The following is a 26,439-nucleotide window of genomic DNA, read 5'->3' as shown; positions in this document are numbered from 1 at the left end:
TACAGATTAGCTGGTTTGAAGATGGAATGTGAGGAAACAAATATTGAAAAGTAGGAAGAAAAGAAGAAGAAAGCCCAACTTCTTTTAAGTCTTACCACCTTACACAAAACCAAGGGAAGAACATTTTCTTTTAAAACAATGTAATAGGTCTATCAACTGCAATAGCAAAAGATGCTTTTTTTCCTTACCCAACTGTCAACAGGAAGGCAATTTGAGCACTCCATCACTAACAGCATATTAAGTACGATTTTGAAAGGAACATTTCCCTCACTGACTCTTTCTCCTTGCCTGCACCTTCCAACAGATGCATTTGCTCTGTGGGATCTACTTTCCACCCCACACTACCTGTGATCCAGGATGGGGAAAACCACAACAACACAGGGCAGGCAGCCCTATCCCATCTATCCCTTCACATGCAGGAATGTAAGTGAAAGACAAAGGCAACTGCGTTTTTTGCTGCGTTTTTTCCTATTTCTTTCGGGTTTTTGTGGGGTGGGATTTAGTTGGGTTGGTTTGGTTGTGGGTGGACTTTGGGTTGTTTGTTTTTATTTGTTTTGAGCCTTTTAAGTGTTTGGGTTTTTTTACATATATACACACTTTCATTGTTGTTTTTTTTTAAATATTTCTCCATAAGTAACATAGATTTACATGTCCAGAAGACTGGATAGCTGGCTGATATTTATTTGGTCAATCATGGCATACATATATTATAATCTCAGTACTGCATTTAGTCAAAAAATACAGAAATCTAAAAAAAAAAAAAGAAAGAAAGGAAGAAAAAGCTGTAACAAATGTCTTTTTTTTTTAAGTAGTGGACCTTTTCTATCTACCCCAGAAAAATAAATTTTGAATCATAAAATGAAATTATGATAATTATTCCCTTTCAAGTTGTATAATTAGTTATTAGGAAGAAGTAAAAAAATAGTTCTCACAGAAGGGTGTCAGAAAAATTTGGTTTACCCTTAAATTTCTGTTTATTTAAGTACAACTTTCTTCATCTACAGGAGTCAACTAACAATAGTTACCTTTTGTTAGTCCATGGGAGGCAGTAGTTAAAACACATTAAAAGAGAGGATTGTTTGCAATTTAAAATCTTGGTGTTGGGAAGTCCTGATTCAGCAAACTATCTCTCTTCAGCAAACCCCTGCACACATGCTTGAAGTTAACCATATGTTTAAGAGCTATTGAAGTACATGGACTTTGGCCCCATTTCAGAAAATCAGTTATATACACATTTAACTGGCTGAGATGGATGAAGCAAAGAAAAGAAATTTGGATATAAGAGGTGCACCTGAAAAAGATTCCAGCCACACAATAATCCACAAAATAAGAACTTATGTGCAGAGGTGTAACACACATAATAGTTTTCCTGATTCTCCTGAAACATACATGCTGGCATTTACATTTGCATGAGTTTACTGTACTGGGAAAAAAATAGCATAAATGGGAAAGAGCAATGGTTACTTTGTCATTACAGGAACAGGCCTTACACAGATGTATACTTCCCAAGGGACATACAAAGAGATCTCAGAGATAAGACAGGAGTATGATGAGAGAAAAAATATCTTAGAAAAGACTATAAAGAAAGCAGAAACATGAGCATCCAGACTGCCTTTCCTTTCCACTTTTTCAGGGAAAAGCTCTTCTAATACCCAACATCAACTTAGCACCTTCATGTCTCCTCTTTTGTGTGCAGCCACATCCCTTGACATCTCATTTCAATATTAAGCTGAGAAACTAATTCCATTTCCTTGGATTGGGGGTGGAAGGGACAGGATGGGCATGGTGGGGAGAAAAACAAATTTTACTTTTCATACTCCTCAGTCTCTGCTCCCCCAATTCTGCTAAGAAGTACATCACAGGAATATTTTGATATCCCACTTCTTAAAAAAGAAAGAGCTGTCTTTTTTAATGTCGGCTTCATATGAGTGCTGATTTTTCACTCTAACTCTCTCACTTGAACAGCCTCATGATAGCCTCCCTCAGCTTTCTTCATGGCTTAGTAATATTCTTTTCCTCCTTCTGCATGAATTTTCGTTTCCATTTTCCCCACCACGTCTGATCTGGGGTAGGAATACATCTTTTATATAAGTAAAAAAGAAAGGTACTTTTCTTCCTTTTATTTCTTGCCTCCTTTAGGAACCCCTACTTTCTCATCTTCCTTCTTTCTCTCCCTTCTGTGACATCAGGGAGGACTCTTCCAACACAAAGGAGAGACTTCCTTGATAGGAAAAGGAAAGGTAGGGCTAGGACAAGAAAAAAAGCTGCCAGATAGAAGCCTAGACAATCTGCAGATTGGGCATCTTCCACCTTTTCTCCTAGGTGTCATGTCTCAGTGTCAGTGACAAAGCCAAAAGCCAGCTCCCTTTCTGTGCCTGCTTTGAATTTCCCTAGGCTAAGTCCACGAAGAGGGAGGAAATACCAGCACCCCACACACACATCTCAGGTGAGGGAGGAAGGGGAGGAGGAGTGAGTATCTCTTAATGTAGGAGGGGAAGCCATGCTGGCCTCACAGACACACACATACTTTAATCAGAGACCTTCTCATAGAGGACTTTTAACATTTACTGAAAGCTGCTCTGGCACCTCTTACAGGCTCCACACATTAAACTTCAGTCTTGTACCTTAATGGTTTTTGTCACTGTTTCTTTTGCAGATGTCTTTTATTTAGAAAGGGAACTTCTAAGCTTCAGTAAGAAATAGTGGTGCAAACTTACAACTAATGAAAAGGGAGAACACCAAGCTTGCATGACAAGGCAACAAGTTTCCCTAAACACTACATTGTAAATATTTCCTGAGACTCACAGAAAAAAAAATCAGAAAACACTTCAGAGAACAAATTTCCAAATAAATAAAGAGCATAAAATCAAAAGGGGCATTAGTCATTTTCTGGAATTCCAAGGAAAGAAAAAAAAAACTTTTCCAGGCTCATAATGATATTCCTATCCTCATAAAGCATGTTTTTCTATCAAGATTTCTCTTAATAATAGTATGCCACAGAGGATCATTAGGCAGGAAAAAAGGGTCAGAGCAAGGACAACAAAGATGAAAAGAAAACTGCTGAGAGTTCACCTCCGATGTTTATTTTGAGGCACACTTAAAATTCGAGTCGGAGAGTCCTGATTGTATTCAACTATTTAGTTCTCTAAAGAACATAAACAAAACTAGCAAGGGGTATCAGCTAGAATAAAGCTTTCTTCATAATCATAGAGTAAGGTCAGCTTTTGTTTGTTCTTTTATATGATAATCTCCACTCTTTTGTGTTGACATTTAAATGTTTTAAAATGGAGAAAATAAGTATCTGAAAACTAATGGCCTATTTCTGCAGGGCCAGCTCTTTTAGCATGTTCTCATATTTTCTAGCTTCTTTTGGTTGTGCATTCCTTACGAAGCATTTTAAAGCTTTTACACCTAATCTAGGTTAGCATGGTCTGCTTAGCAGCTTGTATCCATTGAAAAGCAAGGCAATAATCCATCTAGGTTTAGGGCTTTTTCATAGAACTGATGCAGAGCTGTGTCAATTTTAATGTCATGCTATGGAGAGTGCATGTAGCTCTCTCCACTTTAGAGGATTAAAAGTGACCTCTCTTACCAAAATCAATAAGGGCAGCTTGCTGTGACTAATAGGTTGTAGAAATTCAAAAGAGACGGTTTGTAACACTGAGTTCATTCTCCCCGTGTCTCTCCCCAACCAGCCCCAGACTGGCTGGCAGAGCTGCACTTTGACATGTACATTCACATGGCAACCCGATGTCTTTTCCCTTCCCAGGGACCAGACCCAGCCACACACAGCTTACTCACATTTAAGGGAAAATAAAAGCTTGATATTGATACTGATATTTATTCAATAATAGTGGGTTTGGCAGCTTTTGTAGAGAAGCATGTGAGAGAGAAACCAGAATGAGGAAACAGTCAATATGTATAATTTTTACCTCCCTGGTGTGATTTTTAAAAGGCCCTGTTTTTACACATAAGCAAGACATCAACAGCTACCCAGATACTTCCCATCACATCATGAGCACAGTAGGTTTTTTTCTGGTCTCTGAACAAGGCTTTTCTCCCTTCAGATCTTTGCCTAGTTGTAATAGGTTAAAAATTTAAATTCCATTTAAGTCAATGAAACCGCCCCAGAGATGTATGAGGCTATACATCCCACTCTGGCGTTCATTAACTGCCATCACATGTGACCAGTTGCTCTGGCTTTTTTCTTCTCTCCACCATTCCTTTCTTTACTCTAAAGTTCATCAGATTTAAAAGTCAAATTTGTGCACTGCTGGAAATGGGACATGCTACAGCATGCACACCACTGCACACAAACTCACTTTACAAATGAGTCTTCAGTTTTTCAGTTTCAGATTTTGTAAATCTAAAGAACACTAGCAACTCAGATGTGGATCTCCCGCTTTATGGTGAAGATACCCTCACTCTACTGGATGTCTCCAACTTCCAATTTATCCTGCTTTATGTACAAATTTAAAATCCTTACCCACAGTTCATAGCTTGTGGACATTTTCTCCACCTAACAATCACCATCATTGTCTTTATGCCAAAAAAACAAGACTTGCCTTGGGGAGCAAGGGAGAAAAGAGGCTGAAGTTGTGGGAGGAACCCAACTGTAAAGGTTTAGGAGTCCCCATTGAGGTTTATAAATAGTTGACTGCCATGTGCAAAATGTGAAAGAAACCCAGTCAGCAAAAGAGCTGTTGCTGTTTTGAAATATTCTAACTACATCTATTTAGGCAATAGACAGTGTTATAAATAAACAATAAATCAAGAAATTATTAGCATTTGAATTTTGGCAAGATAATAAAATGTGTAGGGGTATAATCAGCAAATAATAGGAAAGATCTGCAAGCAAACCCACCAATTAATGATAAATAGGACTTGGCTCTGGATAACTTCACCAATGTGGATCTCATTAGATGGCTGTGGAATCTGTTCCTGCAGCAGCCCTCTCCGAGTGAGGGAAAGGTGAGGTAACCGAAATGTCAGCACACCCAACCCTGGCGGTTCTTGGGCTCCAGGATTGTAACCACCTGGGCCAAAATGACAACCTTATGCTGCAGTGAAGGCCTTGCCACGGTGTCCCAGGGTTTAACCAACAGATTTCCTTGCCTCAGCTTTCGGACAATTGCTCTGCAATCCCCTCTCAACAAAGGAGACCAAAAACACTCAGCTTCGCTCTCTGGAGAGAAAGAATCCTTCTTTCCTCAGTTCACCTTGCTTTATTAACAGTACCTCTTGTAGAGAGAAATGCCCCCAGGCAAGCAATATCACTTAAACAGATAAATAATTTGCACACCAGGCAGGGGGAAGGGAGAGGGGAAAGAGGCTCTGCCTTATTAGACTCAAAACAGACACACCATGTTAATACGAAGGATCAGCATATGGTTCTAATAGGCTTTCTAAAATGATTTATCAGCTGTGATTAAGCCCTTGACCAGCATGTCTATCTTCATAAATAAAGGAAAAGTGCACCTTGCTCTGAAGTGTATCAGCAGTATCTTATTACCCACCCAACCATAGAGACTGCAGCCCACTCTGGGGAGCAAAGAGCTCGTGTTTAATAGCAGAGCTTATGCTCTAAAGAGACTGCCAAGATTTAGGGGTTTTACCTAACAGATAGACTTATAAAAATGCCACTACAGGAAAGGTTTATCCCTTTTTCATGTGCCATCCAGTCCATGCTGCTGAAACCTGAACTGGTAACAAGGAAGCTGTGCCATTAAAAACATTCCAAGGGAGACCAAGGCAAAAGGCACAATTTTGCTGTGTTGCTGTGAAAAAAATGTTAGAATGAAATCAGATAGGCCTCCTTTTGTTGTGGGTAGCCAAAATACAGAAAACATAACAAACCTCCAAACATTGCAAGAGGGTGACTCAGCTTCTTTGGGACAGAGACAATAATAAGAAGGAGGAAAGTGGACCATCCTGACTGAGCTCTGAAGGATGATTCATCAGCTGGAATTCAGAAGAACATGGAAGGACGATGGTTAGGGAGGTTTAGCTGAATCAAAAATGTATGCTATGCCCTCAAGAATTGCCTTTCTGCACGATACAGGAACTTATTGCTGGAAAAACATTCAGGTCTTCTCTTTGAGTATGAGGATCCAAACCTATAAATCCACTCAAAAGTCCATTCAAGATAAGAGAGTCCTGCCTGCCAGCAGAAGACAAGACACTGTACGATAAGCAACAAGCCTCAATTAAAGCCTGTTCTTGTGAATTTCTGCAAGGTCACAAACAGTTTTGTCCTGACAGCTTTCCTGTGCCATTACGCAGAAAGTGTCCCCTTTTGTAACACAGTCCAGTGTGGCAGTGAAGTGTCTGGACACAGATACGTGCTCAAAACAGGACTCATAAAGCTGGGGAGAAAGCACCAACTGTGGAGCTGCCATCATAGAAAATCCAACAAACCACCACATGTCTACCATGAAACCTACAAAGGTTAAGAAGTTAAAATCCAGCAAGCCTACCCATCTGGAGAGAGGAGGAGAGCATTCTTCCTGTCTTTAGCAACACTGAACAACAGCTGATAAATCTTTAACACACATGGTCTGTGGGATGCCCTATGCTGAGACCAAGGAGATATGGAATCAATCCCAGGCTTTGCCACAGACTTCCTGTGCAATTTTCAGCATGTCACTTGAGCCCAGATCCTTTATGGTAGCTCTCTGATTTACTCCTGCTTTGTTTCAGCCAGAGCAGAGCAAGGCACCAAAATGTCTTTGAGGGACTCCATGAATCTTTTGGGGCCATGCTGCTAAAGAGATTTAGGAACCAAATTGAGACAGAAAGCTGCTCTTTTGGCAGAATGGTGGAGAGGACCCAGATACCCTGCAATTCTCACTCCACGTATGTGATTCCTTTGAGAGCTTGGTGACACACTACAAAGTGTCACCACATAGAAAGCAATGTCCTCTGGAATATGTTTTTTCCCTTATAAAATAAGAGACAGACTATCTGCCTTCTTCATAGGAATACTGCAAAAGTTAACTTAATTAAGAGAAAAGGGGTGTTGCAAGCCAAAAAATAAACCCAAAAACAGATCAATAACCCAATACAATTAATGCATATGAAAATCCAGAATAACCCTCAGAAAAACTCAGACACAGAGTTACAGTGTATCTTTCCAGTACTTGAATGAGTCACCCAGAAAAAATGTTATGGTGTGAGAATGCTTACATCTTTACAGATACAGATATTATATTTAGAGTATAGAAATTATTGTACTGAAACCTTTGAATGTGGGGTGATATTTTGGACTTTGAAATTTAGAGTTTTGAGCTATCACCTTGACAACAGCTTAACTGATTGATAAAGTAACAGCTTGAAGTTATTACAATACATACAACAATGGTACTCTGGCCCTTAAGCACTGTATTAACATAAACAATTTCTAGTCTTACTAATTTCTAGTCTTACTTTGTGTCTACTATGACATACTGAGTATATAAGATACTTAATCTCAGTGGGAAAATAAGAAATCGGGGGCCCTTTGACTTAGAAATATGGATGGTCTTACATCATGTTTAGACAAATGGAGGGAGAATGTACATATGTGCATTTATGATAGCAAATTTTTTTAAAAAATCAAAATAGTAAGCATTTAAACATAGGTCATTCCTTCCATTGTACAGACTGCCAGACAATGAGTGCAAAGTGCTCCAGGAACAGGCTCATGAGTTTGTTGGTTTGTATTATTTCAGAAGTGAAATTCAGGCCTTTCAGAGCACTTGCCTCTGAAATGTGTACCAGCACACTGCTCTTCTCCAGGACCCTACTGGGGTTTCAGAGTACTTACCAGGGAAAACTGGGGCTAATTTGTCACCCATCAGCCAAGCCAACCACCAAAATGAACTCTTAATCCCTGTTCTTTCACCAAGGGAGTGCATTGCCAGCATTTCCCCATGGCCTATTAGTATTACAATACAGGCCTCTAAAACCCAAACACTTACACAATGTGCTTTGTCAACATATAAATATTTTTTCTTCTCCTATAAGGGTACATATGACCCCATACATATCACCCTTTCCTGGCTAAGGGTGATTTACTGCACTGCTAGTTTCAGCTGCTGTAATGTCAGCTATTAAATACAGGCAAAATCCTTTATGATTTTTCTGTATTACTTTTCAAAAGAGGGCAAAACCTATGGGCTAGATACACATTGCATGAAATTTAAGCAAGATGTGGAAATTAAGTTAATTTTTTCACCCAACTATACTACTTTAGGAACAGATTCTATCATTTCCAGCTTGCTTTGAATTATATCATCTTCCCTACACTCACAGGCTACAGTACCAAACTGTGACATTCAGCAATATATGCAAGAAATTTCTTCTGGAGGTCAGAGAGTCACTGAGCTCAGCATGAAATAGTGATGTGCTATAAGCTAGACAAGTGCATTTGATCTACCTTCTTATACTGATACACAGAAATATATACAGAAGGAGGTCCTAGAAGGTACAAACCAAATAAATGTCTTTCAAACACACATCAGTCTGTAGCATCATCCCTTTTTTAACACAGCTAAACTGGATACTCAGGATTTTTATTCCTTCTGCAGATTGAAATTATTTAACCCTTAAAGGCTTTGTATTTGGTTTTGTTCTTCTTCTTCTTTACTGGACTACTTCAATGTGATGATACTTTTCTAGCAGTGAGGTGCCTGCCTTAGGATAGTACACTTAGAACAGGAACATTAGGCCATGCAGAGGACTAATGAGCTTCCTGAACTGACACTGAACAACCCACATTAAAACCAAATTGTAATTAAGAATAGCCATTTCCCTGCCTCATTTGCATAATTCATACATTATCTTGCAGCCCTGAACAGTGGTGAGAAGATTTCAAAGTTTCAGGATAAGTCTTAGGAAGTAATGCATCCAAAGTCCAGCATACACAGAATGTGATTTTAAACATGCCCTCACGTTGAAAATATTCAGCTCACTATTTGTAAATGCTATTTGATGCAATACTCTACTTGCTACAATCAGCATATTTCCACTTTTTCTCATTCCACACAGGGACATCAGGCTAGGTGCATTTTAAGAAAGTGGGTCCACTAAGGTATTCAGTAACAGAGCCTGACTCTTCCCATCTCTGACAGGATCCTCTCAGCCCCAATTCAATGCTCAGAACAAGATGTGACAACAGGGCCTATCCAGCAGCAGCAAAGGTCATGTGTTTGCAATTACAACCCAGTGCAAATGCTTTGGATACCTAATGTTCCAGGCAGTGCAAGCCTAAAACTTGCAGCCAGTGGGCTAAAATGGCCTTGTGATCTGCCAGCACCACCTGCCTTGTTGAGTTGAGTTGCAAGTTTTGTCTGGGTCTGAGCTGTCAATTGCTGTCTGCCTCAAGTTCCCAAGAACTTTGACATTTACAATTTTCCAAGTAGAAATATAGTATAAATATGCTTTTACCTGTGCTAATTTTGGTAGTGAATTTGGGAGGTAGGAGGCTTGTGTCGGGAAGAGTGCTGTCAGGAGGATGGAAAAGCCTCTTTCTCACATGCTTATCCATATGCTTATTGCTGATCTGTGGCATCCCTTGCATTTAGGGAGCAGGTCTTTCTCAAGGAGAGATTTCCAGCTAATATAGGATGGTACAAACAGCAGACAAGCCAAAACCACAGACAAACTCACTCCCATCTATAGCTTTATTTTTCTCAGTTCAGGTCCTGGAGGTCATCATCATCATTATTGTTTCTTGAGTCCCCTCAGTCCCCAAGCAAAGGCTAATCCACATCCATTGTCAGAGGTGGTCCTTGACAGATGATCTCACCACCACAAGGCACACCAAGTATGGGAGGCATAAAGAGACACTTCCACTTTACACATGAGCAGCTCTGGCAGAAGGATGTCAAGTGATTTATTCCTGGGTAGGAAACTGGGATATTAATGCAAGTGCTTTACGCTCAATAGTACCTTTACAAAAAAAGGTACACATGGTGTTCCTAAACCCACGCACTCAGAGCTTCACAGCTAATTTGGAAAGTTACCAGTCTGCATAACCAGCTTCATCACAACAAATTCTCATGGATTATCCATGGGCTCCCACCCAGAAGATTAAAAAAAAAAAAGAAAAAAGAAAGAAAGGAAAAAAAATGCAGCTACTTGAAGTCTTTCCTCTGACTTTTCAAAGTATGACTCTCAAGGAGCAAAAAAAGCCAATGAGAAATGAAAGTGTTTTTCTGTTACAAGATTTCAGTGTCAAGCTGTGTGCTAAGCTGCAGTGATATACTAAAATAAACAAAACTGTTTCTTTCAGAGTCCGGAGAAATTAATATGACCAAAAATATTTTTGGAAGACTTTTCTGTGCAGTGAGTAAGATTTCCATGCAGTTAACCTTAGTCTCCATGTGTTGGTAGGTCCATTAGGCCAACACTACATCACACTCATATTGCAGGGATAGGCTGTTGGAAGCATTTCCTTAGGGACAGCTGCAGCCCAAGGAGTCTCCTTCTGTCTTGGCCTTTGTCTCTTGCATTTGTGCAAAGCCCTACTGGGGCCTGCTTCAGATTCCTATCTGACAATCAGTCAGTAATGTAAGAATGAACATACAGCAGACTAATTGGAAACACAGAGTAAATGTTACAGGTTAGCCAGCTAGTGGGACTTATGCCCCTTTCTTTTTCTTTCCTTTTTTTCCTTTTTCATTCCTTTTTTTCTTTTTTTTTTTTTTTTTAATTTCCCACCGCCGTGATCACTTATTTGCTCCCTGGAGATCACCAATGGCAGCTGCAGGGGTTGGTAGGAGGGAAGAGTAAGACTCCCAGAGACTGCTAAACAGCTGGAATTATCAGGTAACTTGATGCCCTTGTCTAGGTTTTAATCAGATTTTGCAACTATCCCTCACAAACTGAAATCTCTCTGCAACATCAAGCGCTGCAGTCTGGGGCTAGCTGCACTCAGGTCCACCTCAGTAGATTTCTCCTGTTCTCCTACTCCTGCAAAATAAACACCAGGCACAGAGAAAAACTTAAAAATCCCATAATGGCAAAGAAGTAGGAATGTACAGAAATGTTCTCCCTGATTCTAACTAAGACTCCCCTCAGCAGAACCTAAACCGCAAATTTTTTAACAAGTCTAAAATTAGACAATTTATCTCAATGCATGGCTGTTTCCTAATACACAAAGCTGTGAGAGTCAATCTGTGCTATTTTCCCAAAATTTGAACTCCCTCACGTTTGGACACTCTTATTCCTTGCTCAGCATACCATGACACAGCCCCTCTCCTCCTCTATCTGTCCCAGGCTCTTTCCTTATGAACCACAAATAAGCAATACCTTGACTCCCTTCCTTGTAAGCCAAAACCAAGCTGCTCCTGGACTCCCCTCTCTTTCTACAAGCCTCCTCTCCTGTTCTGCACCTCAGCATGCAGCTTCACCTCTTTTCTTGCTGGCCTCTCTCATGCATTAAGCTCTTTTACCATTCTTTGAAAATTTTAACAGCACTTTAGGATCTCTGAAAACACTCTTAACTGTCTTTGGGTACAGGAGTACACTTACATACAAGGTGGCCTATATAATTCAACCTAAAGCTCAGAATACTCACAGAATAACTTAAGAATAAACGAAAAGAATACTAATTGAAAATGGGATATGTTATCTACTAGATGTTTCAAGTCAAAGTTTCCAAGCTCAATTTTATGAGAAGTACAGAAACACAATAAAGCTGGTATTGATGATGAATAAATCCAAGGGCGCAACGTGTTGTGGAGAAATTTTTAAAAAAATAAAAAGAAAAAAATTTGCTCTTAAGTAAATGCCCTTTCATAAGCCAAATTTCCCTGTAACATATTTGAGCCAGTTTGCAATCCTCCCTTCAAAGATGATATAATTTTCCCAAGCCTCTCTGTCAAGAGGTGTGTGGTTTGTGTTATAGTTTACTTAAAAGCAGAGACTTGGAATCAAACCCTGGCAAACACAGTTACACTTTTTTTTTTATTATTTAATACTAGTTTTTTGTTGGTTTGGGGTTTTTATTTCTGTCAACTGCTTCAATAGTTTTAAAAAGCATGTCTCAATTTATAGTGCCACCTAGTTTCTAACCAACAGGTTACTACTAGGTAGTAGAGCTCAGTCTGCTTTCTCCCAGATTAAAGGACAATTCCCTTACCGTTTCAAGGAATCAAAAGGGGAGGAAGGGCTTGGTGTGCTCACACTCACCCTTTTGTTGTTCTCTTCTTCTTGTGCCTTCCTGAACTCGTGCTCTAGGGAGCAGTCGATGTCGTTGAAGAGGCCGACTTCCTCACAGTTCTTCAGAAAGCGCGTTGGTGTGGGAGTCTGATCTGAGAACAAGACAAGAAATGATTGTTGGTGCTCAATATTAAAAGGAGAGGGAGACAATGAAATAGACTTCCAGGAAAAGAGAGGTTCTAACCAAACTTCTCTTTGCCTTCCCACCCCTACCTACCACACCATCATTAAAAAAAACACACAGTACTGAATTTTGACACTAAACGCTGCAGGCAGCCATGCTTGCCATCAATGTCCAAAACTAGGCAGCAGTCATCATTTGGGTAGAAAGACAACAGCATGGGTTTTTGCAGGGCACATAACACAAGTGCATCTCCTTAACATGTATAAATGGTCATTAGAACTCTCTATAAATCTCCAAAAATAGGCTCATGCAGAACAATGCACAGCGCATCTCGTAATGCACATTCAGACCACAGCATGCATGATAACTGCTGTGGATACACACTAGTTAATGCCTTCAAGTGCTCAAAAACCACCTCAAACATACACATACCTAGCAAAAAAGGTAGCCATGGCAAGAGGTTTTGCTTCCAGCACAATTTTTGAAGAGTTAAATAACATATTGCAAAGCTACGAAAAGTGACATTCTGGCCATGAAGAAGCATCCTTTTGCATTTTATACCTGGAAGTGTTGATAATACATGCAAAACCATTAAATTTGGAGTAAAAAAAAATTCAATGCCTTCATCTCTAGGATTTTTCTGCCCTCTCAGAATTAATACATTAAGGATTCTCATTAATGCCACAGGCAGGAGGGACTGAAGAAATTGCAAGGTTTTCTGATACCTTTTCAAAATCCTGCAAGACAGACAAGCAAAATTGCCATGCAGACTGTAGTTTCAGTGACTTCAGTTTCATTCTTCAGGAAATGAAAAATCAAGCCCAATTTTGGCAACCAAAGACTCCCCAAAGCACAGGTCTGAAGTATCTCTATTCATTCTGAGTCTAGTTCTTAATTATTCCATCTTGGCTCCTTCTTCCAGGGCTCTGTCCCAGCTCAAGTTGCTTTGTACTTGATTTTACAGAAGGATTGGACTCACTTTGTTAAAAAATAATCTTCAGCATAGTCCTTGACTACTACCTATTGTTTGCATTTCATTCTTTAAAGAATGAAAACTCTGTCATATTAAACCCCGTTGCCTATATTGGGTCAATTCTGACCTCAGAAAAAAGCTTCCCACTTCAACACAGAAAAAATTGCTTTCTTGCACCTACCTAAGCTGGGTCAAGTTCTAATATTACCCCCTTTCAGCAGTTACCTAACACCATGAATTTTACATGATCAGGATAGAAATGCACATCAGCCCTTAATTGAGCAGTACAAAAGCAAGGTGCACAAAAGAAAATGCAGTTTTCACTTAGAAACTAAGGAAGAGGATCAGCCTCCTCCACTATAGAGCCAGGAGAAGGCAATTTCCACCTGTATCAAGCATAGTCCTCCAGGTTTGACTTTCAGGTAATCCAAGGGCAAAGACACTCATTCACATTCATATTTCTGATGGAACATCAGAATGCAAGTCCTTAATGTTAAAATTCTGTTTTCATTTCTTTTGGCTTGAGCATCCTGCTTATGAACATAAAGGAAACAAACTTCAAGTATTTGGGAATGCACACTTATTTATCCATTACCTTTCACAGCTAACGACTGTATTACCAGAGTTAGAAACAAAACTTTCTAAGAATCCTGCAAGAACTCAGCACAAGGAGATGAGTCAACAAGGTGCTGGCATTGATGGGAGCTAAGGACACTTGGCCCTTTACAGGTCCATATCCTAAATAAGCAGTGCCAAACAAATCTCTGAAGTAACCTCAGTAAACTCAGTAGATTTACACCAGGGTTGGTTTCGGCCCTTGGACTGGAGCTCGTGCTGGAAATGAATGGCACTAAAATGCAGGAGAAATAGATTTAATTTCCAAAAAGGATTAAATGCTACTTTAGTGAAAAACACCATTCTTTCGTAGAAAATCAAAGACAATTGTCACTAAGCCTTCCTGGACACAAAGAGCACGTTAGTATCTGAATGTGAGGTAAATGGAGGAAATGTTTTATTGTTAGAAGTGATATAGCCATATCAAATAAGCAAGGTATCAATTTCATGGCCAAAATGAGAAAATATGGTTTCATAAAGTGGATGCCACTACTTTCATTAGAACCAAAAATTCTGGGTTTCTTCAGAGTTGTTTGGGCCCAGAACTGACCAAAAGAAAAGAAAGTTATCACATTGAAGTAAATCCATTTTAACAGTGAAAAAAGCAAGCCAGAGTAAGAATGTGACTTCAAATGCACAAGGGCCTCAATGGCTTCCTTTCTCCACTCATGCTGAAAATCTGTCTTCTGCACCACAAGATTACCAATGATGTTACCTACAGCTGAACTTTCCAATTGAGTATTTTAATATCTCAAAAGATCAAAACTGATAATGACACTGTTTACACCACCTACATATCGAAATGGTGATCTTATTTTATTACCTCAGTCACCCCATACTGTTACTGCAGGTCCTATTTTCCAGAAATCAGACTGCCAGGAATTCACATCAAGATTTTTTGTTAAAACAGACAGCCCCTTGTTTCTCCCAACTGAGGAAGGAGCACCACCAACCAGCCAGCCTAAGCTTCATCCACAGACCTCCTGGAAGTCAGCTCAGCCAGATGTAAAACAAGACCTGCCTTCCTAGTTCTAATACTTCAGCCTTCAACATTCACAGGAACCAGAAGGTCACAAAACATCTGTCTTTGTGAGGGCAGAACTGATACAGATCCAGACTTTAAAATGTTAAGACTTTATGTAGTAAAGTAGTTACACTGCACATACACTGCACTCATTGGTCTCAGGATTTCAAGGCTCCCAAGTCTAATGAGCTTGATTTGCTCCCGAGCAACCAAATATTTTGTCTCTGCTAAACACCAGTTCTCCTTTAGGATGTGGGCAAATTAGTAGAAGAAATCACTCTCAACACCACAGAAATTCTCTTACCTAGATTGAGCAAGCCTTTATGTTTTAATTGGGAGGAGTATCACAAGGGACACCCTAGCATAAGCTACAAAATCAGGTCTCCCAGAATTAATAAAATATTCCTAATTCTCAGCACTTAAAAATGCATTAATAGTTCCAACAGCTTGTGCCTGACCTCATTGTTCCCTGTTGGTACAAACAAAGCTTTTGTTGCTATCACCAGCGCCCACAACTATTGCAGACTCACTGAGAACAGGGCCCTGATTTGTTGCACTTCAGCAACTGGAGGAGCCAGACCCATCTGGACCAAAACTCAGACAGAGCCAGCATCACTCTCAGCATTCCTGCTGAGGACACACACTATGTAGGAAGCTGCTCTGCTGCTCACACAACCCAGGGCTCTAATATTAGTCACAAACTGTATTTTGTATTGGCAGCTTGGGATACAGGATTATCTGGGTTAACCCAAGATACTGATCAGCTATCCCAACGTTCAACAGGGAAAAATCTTTCCATCCTCAACTAGTTCCATCCTCTAGAAGCAGTTTACTGTCCTTTGAGGCATCTACCTCTAGCCATCTGTCACTTCATAGGTAAACCTGTCATCTGATAATTATTTAGGAACTTTTTTCTATCTCAAATTCATTAACAGCCTAAACACAGATTCAGACTAGGCCATGAAAATATTGTTCAGCCTATTACTCAGGGGAATAATCAGCCTCTCTGATGACACAGCCATGACCACAAAGGCTGCAAGAAACATCAAGTTTAAATAAGTCTCAAAAAAGTAAATGGACAATATATAAGCCAAGAGCAAGCCAATATGATCCCAAGTTAACCTACTGTTTCTGACAGGAAGGGATTTCAGATGCACTCAGCAATCATATTCAGGCCAGACTTTCATATACTGTGTATATTTTGCTTGCTGACTTTTGAATACCTGTCCTCAATGTCTGAAGTGATACCTGATTTTTCAGACTCATAAAAAATATACGTGTGTTAAGGCAATGGGGAACTTGTAGTCTTCAACAAAGTCAAAAGGTTCCATTATGTACTCACAATGTTTGGCAATACATGGGGGTTTCTTTGTTGTTGTTCATTTAGGGGAGTGGGGATTGAAATAATAGTCTCAGAAAGGACACTCAGTCTCAATACATTGTTTTCAAAACAACAGCTAAGGAAATACAACATTAGCTTGCTATACAGAAACTTACTTGATTCATCCAGAATGTGTTTTGTAAAATTACCTTGAATTCCTGAATTTCATCCCTCAAAACACAAAAGGAAACTTTAAAGCATGCTACCAGTTTAAAAAAGCCCTGGAGAATCAAAGGACACTTATTTGAAACAAGCTTTCATTTTGAGAAAAAAGAAAAAAAATCTGATTTGGTGAAAGATACCTAACAGCCAAGCTGCAAAGTGTGTAACTTGATCCTTCCTTTTTCTTTCCAAAAAAAAAAAAATTGTTTAGTCTGATGTGCAATAATAATAGACACTTGGCTTGTTCAGCTGTGGGCTCTGTTGAAGTTATACACTTACCCATGTTGTGCTTTCATACAATGATAACAAAGTCAGAGTAATGGGGCTAGCACAGAAATTTGAAGGGCTGCCCATCAAGCAGCCACAAAGACAGAGGAATGTCCTGAGAAGTTTAGAAAAGTTTCTTCATTGATTTCACAGGTTTCCACCCAAGTGCACTTAGGAGTTCAACATCATAACACAACAACCAGGTGGAGAAAGAGGAGAGGAAGAAGTGCACCCAAACATAGGTGGTGAAACTGCTCCCACCCAGACGAGGGCTACCAAGAACTTTACTGCCTAAATATGTACTCTTTAAAGTGCTGGTTGGACTTTCCTGGAGGGATAAACATACTGGGTACAACCAATTTTTAAAGTCTTCTGGTCACTCTGAAACTGAACAGTAAATGTAAGAAAATGTTTAATTTCATTTTTGATAAAGCGAGGGACACAGAAGCAAGCAAGAAAACAAACTACACTATGAGTCCTCACACCCAATCATTTCGCACACCTCAAAATTCATGCCTAGATAAACCCCTCTGTGAACTACAAGGAGGGAAAAATTAAGGCAACCAAGAGTGATGCAAATTACCTCACTATCACAGGCGTTATTTGGGAAAAGGAATACCTTTGCACTTCCTTTATTACAGGCACTTCTTCCATCTAGAGAAAACTGTTTCTACCTCCACAGTGGGCTTTATCACCAAAACTCTAGAGGATTTGGTTTCATTAAATAGAATGAGGAAGGAAAAAAGGTTTCTATGTAGATAATCCCCAGCTCCCAAAGTTCAGTCCCACAGGGCTTTTATTATTTCCCTGGAGGAAGCAATCTATTCTACAGACATTAATATTTTGGTGTTTAAACACAAAAGCTTTGTCACACAACACAATGTAGAGTTTCAAAGCAATGCAAACACTGTTCACTCTACAACAGCAAAGAGCTGATATCTATTTCAGTCAGTTTAGCTATAAAGTGGCCTGCAATGGTGACTAGCATGCAAAACTTACATAAGATATCCTGTGTTATCTCAAACAGCTCTTTTTTAGCTGGAAAGATGGAAATGGAAAACACCAATGACTCTTTATCCATATTCTTAACAAGACTTTCTAACAAACAAAAATAAAATATATAAAACAAAGAGGAAGAAATACAATTAATTCTAAAAGACAGAATTGTATTGTCAAGTTGTGCAACAAAAGTATCACTTGCATTTTAGTGCAATGCCTCTAGTGGATTTTCCTTCCATTTATACATTCAGAGAACAGAAAGCAGTTTGGTGTACATGGGTAGCTGGAGTTTCTGAATTGGTTCAAGAGATTGGTTGAACAGACTTAATATAACTTGTTCTTCTTAAGCCAGCATGAAAACAAAATAAGCCAGGCAGAAAACATAGTGAAGCTAGTTGATAGCTTGGAAGCTCCTGGAAAGACATACCTGGTAAACCAGCACAGCACCAATTGCTGCAATCAGGTCATGCACCATTGTTTATTAGACACTGACCCCACCTCCATAACAACATATAACTTCACATATAACATAACTTTACCTCTCCCTTAGAAGCTTATATTTTAGATCCAAACACAGATTTCACCCAAAAAACAAGTTACTTCTTCCCAAGTCATATTTTGCTTAGTTTCTAAGATGTCTTGTACAAAATCAACAGTTTCAGTGCCTACTTCCAGGAACAGTTTATAGAAAACCTGTTTAATGTGTGTTAAATATTACTGATATTATAGTGAACCCAGACTTTGGATTAAGCCACCTCTGTAAACAGGGTAAATAATTTTAATGTCTACCTGAAAGCATACAGTGTGTTATTTTTCATGACTAATTGTTGATAATATATGGATCATGCACAACAAATTAAAAGATAGTACACAACATACTGGAAAAAAATTAGGAAATCTGACTTCTAGGCAGCTTAGGAGAAAGAGGGGGGGGGGGAAAACTAACACTGCACCTGGCTTATTACAGGGCAATTGCTGCTGCAATTCTTTGAACCTACTGATGACAGGAACATTTTTTTTAAAAGTCGCATAAGCAAAAATGCAAAAAACAAGGAAGACATGAAGACAAATGTCTAAGAGAAAAGTATGTCTCTTTTCCCCATTTATCATTAATTTTTCATTCTGAAATCTAAGAATAAAACATCTTAAACTTTAAGGTATTTAGATTTCCCCAGGGTTTCAGTGGGCAATGAAACAACTATTTTTCAATGTCTTCCTGCAGAGAGTAGATGATCTATGATGCTTCCTGAGTAAGGACTGCAAAATGCCAAACAAATTCAGCAAACAAACACAAAAAGAGGAATCAATACACCAGCAGAACCAATTTGCCAGGGCATTATGGTCAGGAACATTGGCCACAGTCCTTGGGAGCACATGTGTCTTTTTATTCTTTCACTACTACACAGGATCATCATAAACAAACCTCAAAGAATACATCCCTTAGAAGCAATCTCAGAGTCTTACTGGCCAGAAAATTCCACATTAGTATGTACAGCTGGCTAACTGCAGGTTTAGGGGCCCAGTACCAGTGGTAGTGCTGGAAGACAGACATTGTTTTGCTTAGGAAAGCAACCCATTGCAAGGAGCAGGATGGCTAAATCACAGAAGTTACCAAACATAAATGGAGCTACTCTGCTCAGGGGATTCCTGATGACAGAATAGATTCCTTAGAAACTGCACTCAAACAAAAGTTCTTGCCAAACAGAAAGTTTTAACAAAAGCCAGCACTTGCACAGGGCTAATGTGCCCACAGCACAGATGTCTTCGAGCAGTTTCACTGCCAAAGAACACAGCCAAATGCAAAAGAAGCTTTTCCTCATTTGTGCTTGCAAACACAGGATTCTGTGGGCATAGCTGGCACTCAGGCACTTTACAAGACCTAGTCTTCAAAATGCCGTGTACTGTTTCTTTCTAAACTTAGTCCACTATGGCATTTTAAAAATGAAAAGCAAAATAAATTTTATTTGGGAAAAAGGCTGTCTAACTTTTCATTGGTGCCTAAAGTTCCAACAAAAAAACCCAAACAAAAAAAAACCTAAATATTTGCAAGCCATTGTTACTTCATTATGATTTTCATAAAAATGGAAACAGTTTAACCAGAAAATAGTTAGCCTGCTGGAGTCCCTTTAATAAATATACATTTGCATCTGAAATGGCACAATTTATCTTGAAGAAGCCTATTGCAAAAGACAGATATCAAACACTACTGAACATCCACACACACATTTGCATCACAGAGGGGTTTTCTACCATTATTTTGAAACCTGAAAAATTCTAGAGATACTATTCTAAATAGTCCACTACTACAGCCCAAAGAATGAACAATAGGAAAGGGAATAGGAGAGGAAAGAAGTAAAATGAAGGGCTACCTTCACTTTACCCAACACTGGCTGAAGGCCAGCAAGCCATCGATATGTGGTTACACAGAGAAGAGCACAGAAAGACTGCATAAGAAATATACTACTCAAGAAATTATAGGGTACAATTGTACCTAATACCAAATAACCCTGCCTATGAAGGGGGAAGTGCAGAGAGAGATGGGGAAAGAGCACTGGATATCACCCACTTGTTCACCTTTCTGGTTATGGCTATTTACAGGGGCCAGTTCCTGAGTCACCGCACAGGTGGCCCCCACAATGTGGCCTCTTCCAGTTGCTGAAGGGAGTCTGTCCAGCCTAAATAGCAATTCTTCCAGCAACAGCACAAATGTACTTCATTAACACTCTCACTGCTGGGCTCCCAAGTGACACATGCTTAAGTGCCTGTATTTCACTGGAAATCAATGATAGAGCTGCCAGCATGCCCGAGGTTCAATGATTTCTTTCCCTCTCATGGCAAACTTATATGAAGGCAGAAGAATGGCAACTGTCTTTTTATTCAAATATATGCATTCTAGCTCAATCCACCTCTCCTGGTTATTTAATTGGAGCTGAGGCTTTTTAAAACCAATCTTGGAGTGATTTTGCCAGTAGCTTTCCAATAGGAGTCATGCTTTCAACATCATCTGAATAGTTATCTCAACTCTTGAATTCATGTCTTCTTACCTGATAACATATTATCTGTTTTTATTGAAGGAAACTTCAAAGTCATTTCATGTTTGTGCCTGTGAATCATCAGATGATCCTCTGTTGGAAAACGCTGTCAGGCAAACACAGAAAGAGAGAGAGGAAGAGAGAAAAAAAAGAAAAAAAAGAAGAATTTAATTCTCTAATAAACTTTTGGCATTGGACAGAATTTCAAAAATGAGAGACAGAAAGAAATTTATCCAGCTAGAAATGTGTCCAAATGGCACAGGAAACAGAATATTTGAAAATACAAGTGAGTATGAGTAACAAATAGCTGTACTTGATTTAGAAACACATTTGCTGCCGTGCTCTCTGGGGTGACAAACCGTAAGGTGTCATGCAACTGCTTGGAAAAAATTACAGTCCAAGTTTTAGATTCTAAGGGTCTCAGACACCCACTCCAGCTACCACAGCCTCACAAGTCACCACGTGCCTGAGCATCTGCAATAGCTGCTGTTCTGTATACTCTTAGCCCACGGCAAATGCTAAGTAATGAGGCAAATCTTAAATCACTTTACTGGATTTTTCTGCTTTTGTGTCTTTCTGCAACATATATCTGATGAACAGCTATAAAAATAACTAAATAAGCCAGCTTTTTTTCTATCCAAAAGTATTCAGGCAAAACACGTCTTTAATTTTGGAAATATCTGATACTTTGACTTGATTTGAAGTGGCAATTAAATGGTGCACAGTTTTATAGCAGCTAGTTATGACCCTTTATGATACTAAATCAAATTATTCTCCTTTGTCAAGCAGAGAAGGTGGAGAGATGTTTTTTGTAAGAAACTAATCAGTGTGCTAAGTTTGTTTTACAATCTGATTACAGACTTCTAACAGAAATAACTTTTTTTGAACAAAACAAAGAAGAGACAAGCTTGAATAAACTCCCAAGCACTTGCACATTTGGGCTCGAACAGCAGAATGGCTCTGTGAAGTTTCCTTCACCAGAATGTGCATACACAGAACTTTGCTACTGAGAGGTTTCAACTGGGTTATTTCAGGACTACCAAAAGCCAAAAGTAGTATCACCAAGGCTTGAGGAAAAAAAAAATTAAAAGCAGCTCTTTAAATCAACAGGTACATAGGAGACAAAAAACAATGGCAACAACAGAGCTAAAGGGACCTAATGGTTTCAACACAGTATACTCTTGGCTAAGTGACTTTGCTTGTGGCTAAAGTATAAATAATTGCCATATGTTACACCTTCTGAGAATCTCTCTAAACCCGTAGACAAAGCAGCATAAATAATGGAATTGAGTTCTCTGGAGGAAAAAATGAAAAAAAAAAACTGGAAAAGAAAGAAATCCCAAAGACCTTTTTCTCACTGTGAAATCCTGGTTCACTGCTTACTCATCTGGAAGAAATGCAGCATTAGGAATTTATGTTAAGAACAAGGGGAATGTCTGAGAAAGACTTTGCTCAATGAAATCATGAAAGGGGTGAAAAAACCCCACATTTATTTCTCCTGAAAATGGATTTTCCTTCATGGATGCCACACTCTCTCTTCATGATGAAATCAAGCAGCTTAAACAGGGTGTGTGGCAACAGAGGAGAAACTGTTCCTCCAGCCCAGACTTCTCTGTCTTTTTTCTAAGTCTACTTTATTCCTTGTGCAGAAGGTTGACTCCATCAGCCCTCAGCACACATCTGCAGGGGCTAGGAGAGAAGCCCCAGCCAGTTTAGCTGGACAGCAGCTCTGCATTATGCACTTGTGTCAAGTCCTCATTTTTTACAAACAGGGGTCATGTTGGGGAATGGGAAGTTAAATGTTTTTTAAGATGGAATTTACATCTACATTGTTCATCTTTCCAAATTGTAACAGCATGCAACCAAAGTTGCTCTCTGAACACCTAAAAGAGCTTGTCTGGATCAGCTTCTCCTCCACTGAGGAAACTAATTGAGAGTTGACATGAAAACACTCAAGTCCACTGATTTCAGTGGATTTAGTTTCATCAAAAAGGTAAATAAACATCACAATTCAACTCAGATACTTCTATTCTACGTCTGTGACAGAATGGTGAAAGTTTAACTCTGAATGTGGAAATCTAAAGGGACATATTCTCAGCCTGAGGGATAATCCAAAAGATGCACTCTGCCTCCCATGGAAAAACTCCCACGTAGTGAAACAGCAAAGCCACTCAGCCAGTTGTTAACTGGACTGAAGGCTTCTGCCTCTCCTTATTTCAGCTCTTGGCAAAATCAACACCTACACTTCATTAACAGTCACCCATCCCTCTTCCAGTAGAACCTAAGGAGTTGTAAATATCTTACCCAGATGAAAACTCCCAACATACAGTTGAAACAGGGAAAGGTTCACTAATTAAGAGAGGAGGACTCTGGAAAATGGATAAGCTGTATCATGTGTCATGGATGCACACAGGAAGCCCATGGCAAAAGCCCAAAAGATGACCTTGTCTGAAGATTTTACTCACAAACTCTTGTTACTAAAACAAATTAGGGTCAGAAGTGCCACACATGGAATTTCCCTCATCACTGCGTGTGGGGGAACTTCCCTCACCACTGCAAAATCACTGAAAAAACCACACACACCCCAGTTCAAATCTCAGCAGGTAAAATCCTTGTCACTTCAGGGTTTTTTTAAGCTCATTAAACATCTAATGTTACAAGTCAGGTTTTGCCCTTGGAGACATATGGCAGAGCACCAGTCAAAAGGACAGGAATCCCAAATGCACACCCTTGGGCAAAATTTATCTACAGGTTGCACACAAAATATTTAGTAGGAAGATGTCTTAAAGACTAAAATTAAATAAATAAATAAATAAATAAATAAATAAATAAAAATCACCTAATAAGATATCATTGTATTTAAGTATTTAAAATAGAAAGAAAACCGCAGGAGGGTTAGGGCCTTCTAATAGCAACATATTCCATTATACATCTCAACAGAAGACAGATAAATGTGTTCTACCTAGTGTGTCCTCTCTTGATAGTCCCTAAAGGAATCTGCAATACATGTCTTGAAACATTAGGCTTTGGGATGAGAAAAATCACAGAAGCAGCTTGAGGAGCACTTGTACCATCTCGCTTTTGACTGGCTGCAGTATTTGCTTGAAATATTTTGTAACAGTGTCTTGTGGGAAAGGAGAGAATTGAGGGGAAGCAGGTCTTAAAAAAAAACCCACAAAAGAAACCCCTGACACACATATTATTATTAGACATGTGTTAATATATCAGGAGGCATTATACAAGCCAGAGCTAGTGCTGAGGACTCAATTAATATCACCGCTGACTCCACTCACCTGTGAGCAGCCTGGGGCACTGCAGACAAAAGGCCTCTCCTGCTCCAAGTTCATCTTTGATTCCTCATAAATCTACATGTTAAAAGGGGAAGGGGGAAAGAAAGGGAACCTATGAATATATACGTTCTAAACTTCACACATGCATGCAACATACAGAAATGGCAGTTTGTGCTTTTATTTCAAACTCCGCAAACACATCAGAACAGAGCACTAATTTTGCTAATATTCAGCAGGCTCTCTAGAGTCTAAGTTCTTATTGCTCCTTCCTGAGCATCAATTTACTGTTAAGAAAGAAATAAAGTTCAGCTTTCACAGCATAAATCTGCCTCAAAAAATAGCATATGTTCAGTGCTGTTATTAGATAAGACCGTGTCTTCTCAGAAATATCTTGAATTAAAGGTTTTTACCTTTCCTCCTTCAGTTCCTGCTGAACAACATTAAAACCAGACGTCTAGGTTACTTCTGAGAAAGAGCTCACTTTTTGAAGTTCTGCATCCATACTGTCTGATATTAATAGCTTAAATACATTACATACATGCTCTCCATGCACACAAGGTAACTGTGCATCCCCATCCTTTAAAAGGTCAACCAGAGCCTCAGGAGCTTCAGCAGTGAAGTTTTGTCTAAAACTGCACTTCCACATAGTATTTCCAGTCCTGTAACCTTCAACTAAACCCTGGGGGAAAGCTCCCAAGTCTTAAATAAAGGCAAGGTGTGAAACATTCACCCTCAGAATGCAGTTATGCACCTGAATTTGAGTCAATACTCGGGCAGTGTCCCTGAGGGAAAAAAAAAAATTAAATTTTAGTAAAATTCTAGGGAGTGAAATAAGTAAGTCATTTATTTGGGAAATGTTTTCAGCCTGTTGGAACAACTGTTTTTACCAGCTAGAATGTAGTGGCTGACCCATCTTAAAGCAGATGACTTATGTTTAGAGATTCCCTGAAATCCCTTAAAACAACCTCACCACAGCCTCTTTTAGAAAAATATCTGGGTGATGTTTGGGTAATTTTTTCATGACCCAAAGAGAAATATCTTGTTGGAGAAGCAGAATTTGATTTTATAACTGCAAAAATCTGCAGAGGGACAGGTGGTAAAATTGCTCAAACCCACTGAATTTTTTTCAAACTACAGTTCATTTTTCCTATCATCGGGAGTATCTTTAGCATGCTTACAGTTGAGAGTGTAATTCACCATTAACCTGTACATCAGACAGACCCGTACTTGCAGCAATTCTTGTCACTGGGTGATAACGTTTTCTTTTTAATTAAACTTCATTCTGCTGGACATTAGCCTGACAGTATATTTTCCTAATTGTGACATAAAAAACTCCACTCTGTCTGACTCCACTGACTCCTAGAAGCAGAATCCAGAAGTGAAGGATTTCTACTTTCATTTGCCCTTCAACCTCCACATGGACACTTCTCCCAAAAGTTGATAATAAGCCTCAAATGATCTTCCTGATATGGGCATCTCTACCAACATCTGGCCTGAGACAAATGATTTATAATACAATAAAGTGCCAAGAAAGACCCTAACTCAGGCATAAGTTATGTATCCACACAAGGCTAGAACCAAAATAACTAAAATTGTACCTAATTTACTCCTTTAAGATTATTCATATCCTGTTTTGATTTAACTTACAGCTATGTTAAACTGAAATAGGATACTCATAATCAGAAATGAAAGAGTATATTCGCATACTAAAATAACTTAAGGTGTTAAATTACTTCTAATTTCAGTCATTTCAGTTCCAGACTGTGCATAGACAAGCTCTTCAGAGATGAAGCCATAAAAATACTCTGAATTACACTATCCTGTCTGAAAGAAACAAGCAGCAGAGAGATAACTGACTAGAAAAACAAACCCCCGCAAAAAACAAAACCAGAACCTCCAGCTAAGTTAGATTTTTAAATCCACCTCTATTTATGGGATGTGACCCCAGGCATGTTGTCTTTCCTAAAGACAACTTTTTCCTTTACACAGAAAAAAAAGAAAAAAAAGGAAGCTACGCATGGATAATGAAAGGCTTTATTTAATATCTCAATTGCTCCTGCAACTGAAGCACTGCCAAAGATTTCTGTTACCCCTTTTTCCCCTCCTCAGGGGACAGTGACAACAGCATTTTCAATAGCAAAACAACAGATGAGACTCAGTTAAAGAAAACAAGATAGTTATAATTCTGGTCCCAAGTGTCCAAGTGAATTTCAAAACATTACCAGGAATTATTTGGAGTTTGATTTCTTATTGAGTATTGCAAGTCTAAGACTTCCCTCCCCACCCTGAGCTTGACCTTTAGTCCTTGAATCCATCAGCGGATGCTCTTATAACAATTAAATTATTCTCAAGGTTATCTAGTAGATAA

General features: G+C 39.1%; 1 protein-coding gene across 2 annotated transcripts in view; it reads right to left on the bottom strand.

Moving 5' to 3' along the window:
• The window catches only part of CREB5 (cAMP responsive element binding protein 5), a 257,845-nt gene that overhangs the window by 190,034 nt on the left and 41,372 nt on the right, over positions 1-26,439 (bottom strand). For both annotated transcript variants that reach the window (XM_071429255.1, XM_071429256.1), the window contains 3 exons: positions 24,075-24,146; positions 20,794-20,887; positions 12,175-12,296 (listed from right to left, as the gene is read on the bottom strand). In XM_071429255.1, coding sequence (XP_071285356.1) covers positions 12,175-12,296; positions 20,794-20,887; positions 24,075-24,146 — 288 coding nt within the window. The remainder of the gene's footprint in view (positions 1-12,174; positions 12,297-20,793; positions 20,888-24,074; positions 24,147-26,439) is intronic.

This window comes from Agelaius tricolor, unplaced genomic scaffold (genome assembly GCF_023055355.1).
Source record: "Agelaius tricolor isolate 1412-34295 unplaced genomic scaffold, bAgeTri1.0.p SCAF_6, whole genome shotgun sequence".
Taxonomy (NCBI): domain Eukaryota; kingdom Metazoa; phylum Chordata; class Aves; order Passeriformes; family Icteridae; genus Agelaius; species Agelaius tricolor.
Note: the sequence above shows the minus strand (reverse complement) of the source record. Positions and strands in the feature narration are given on the sequence as shown.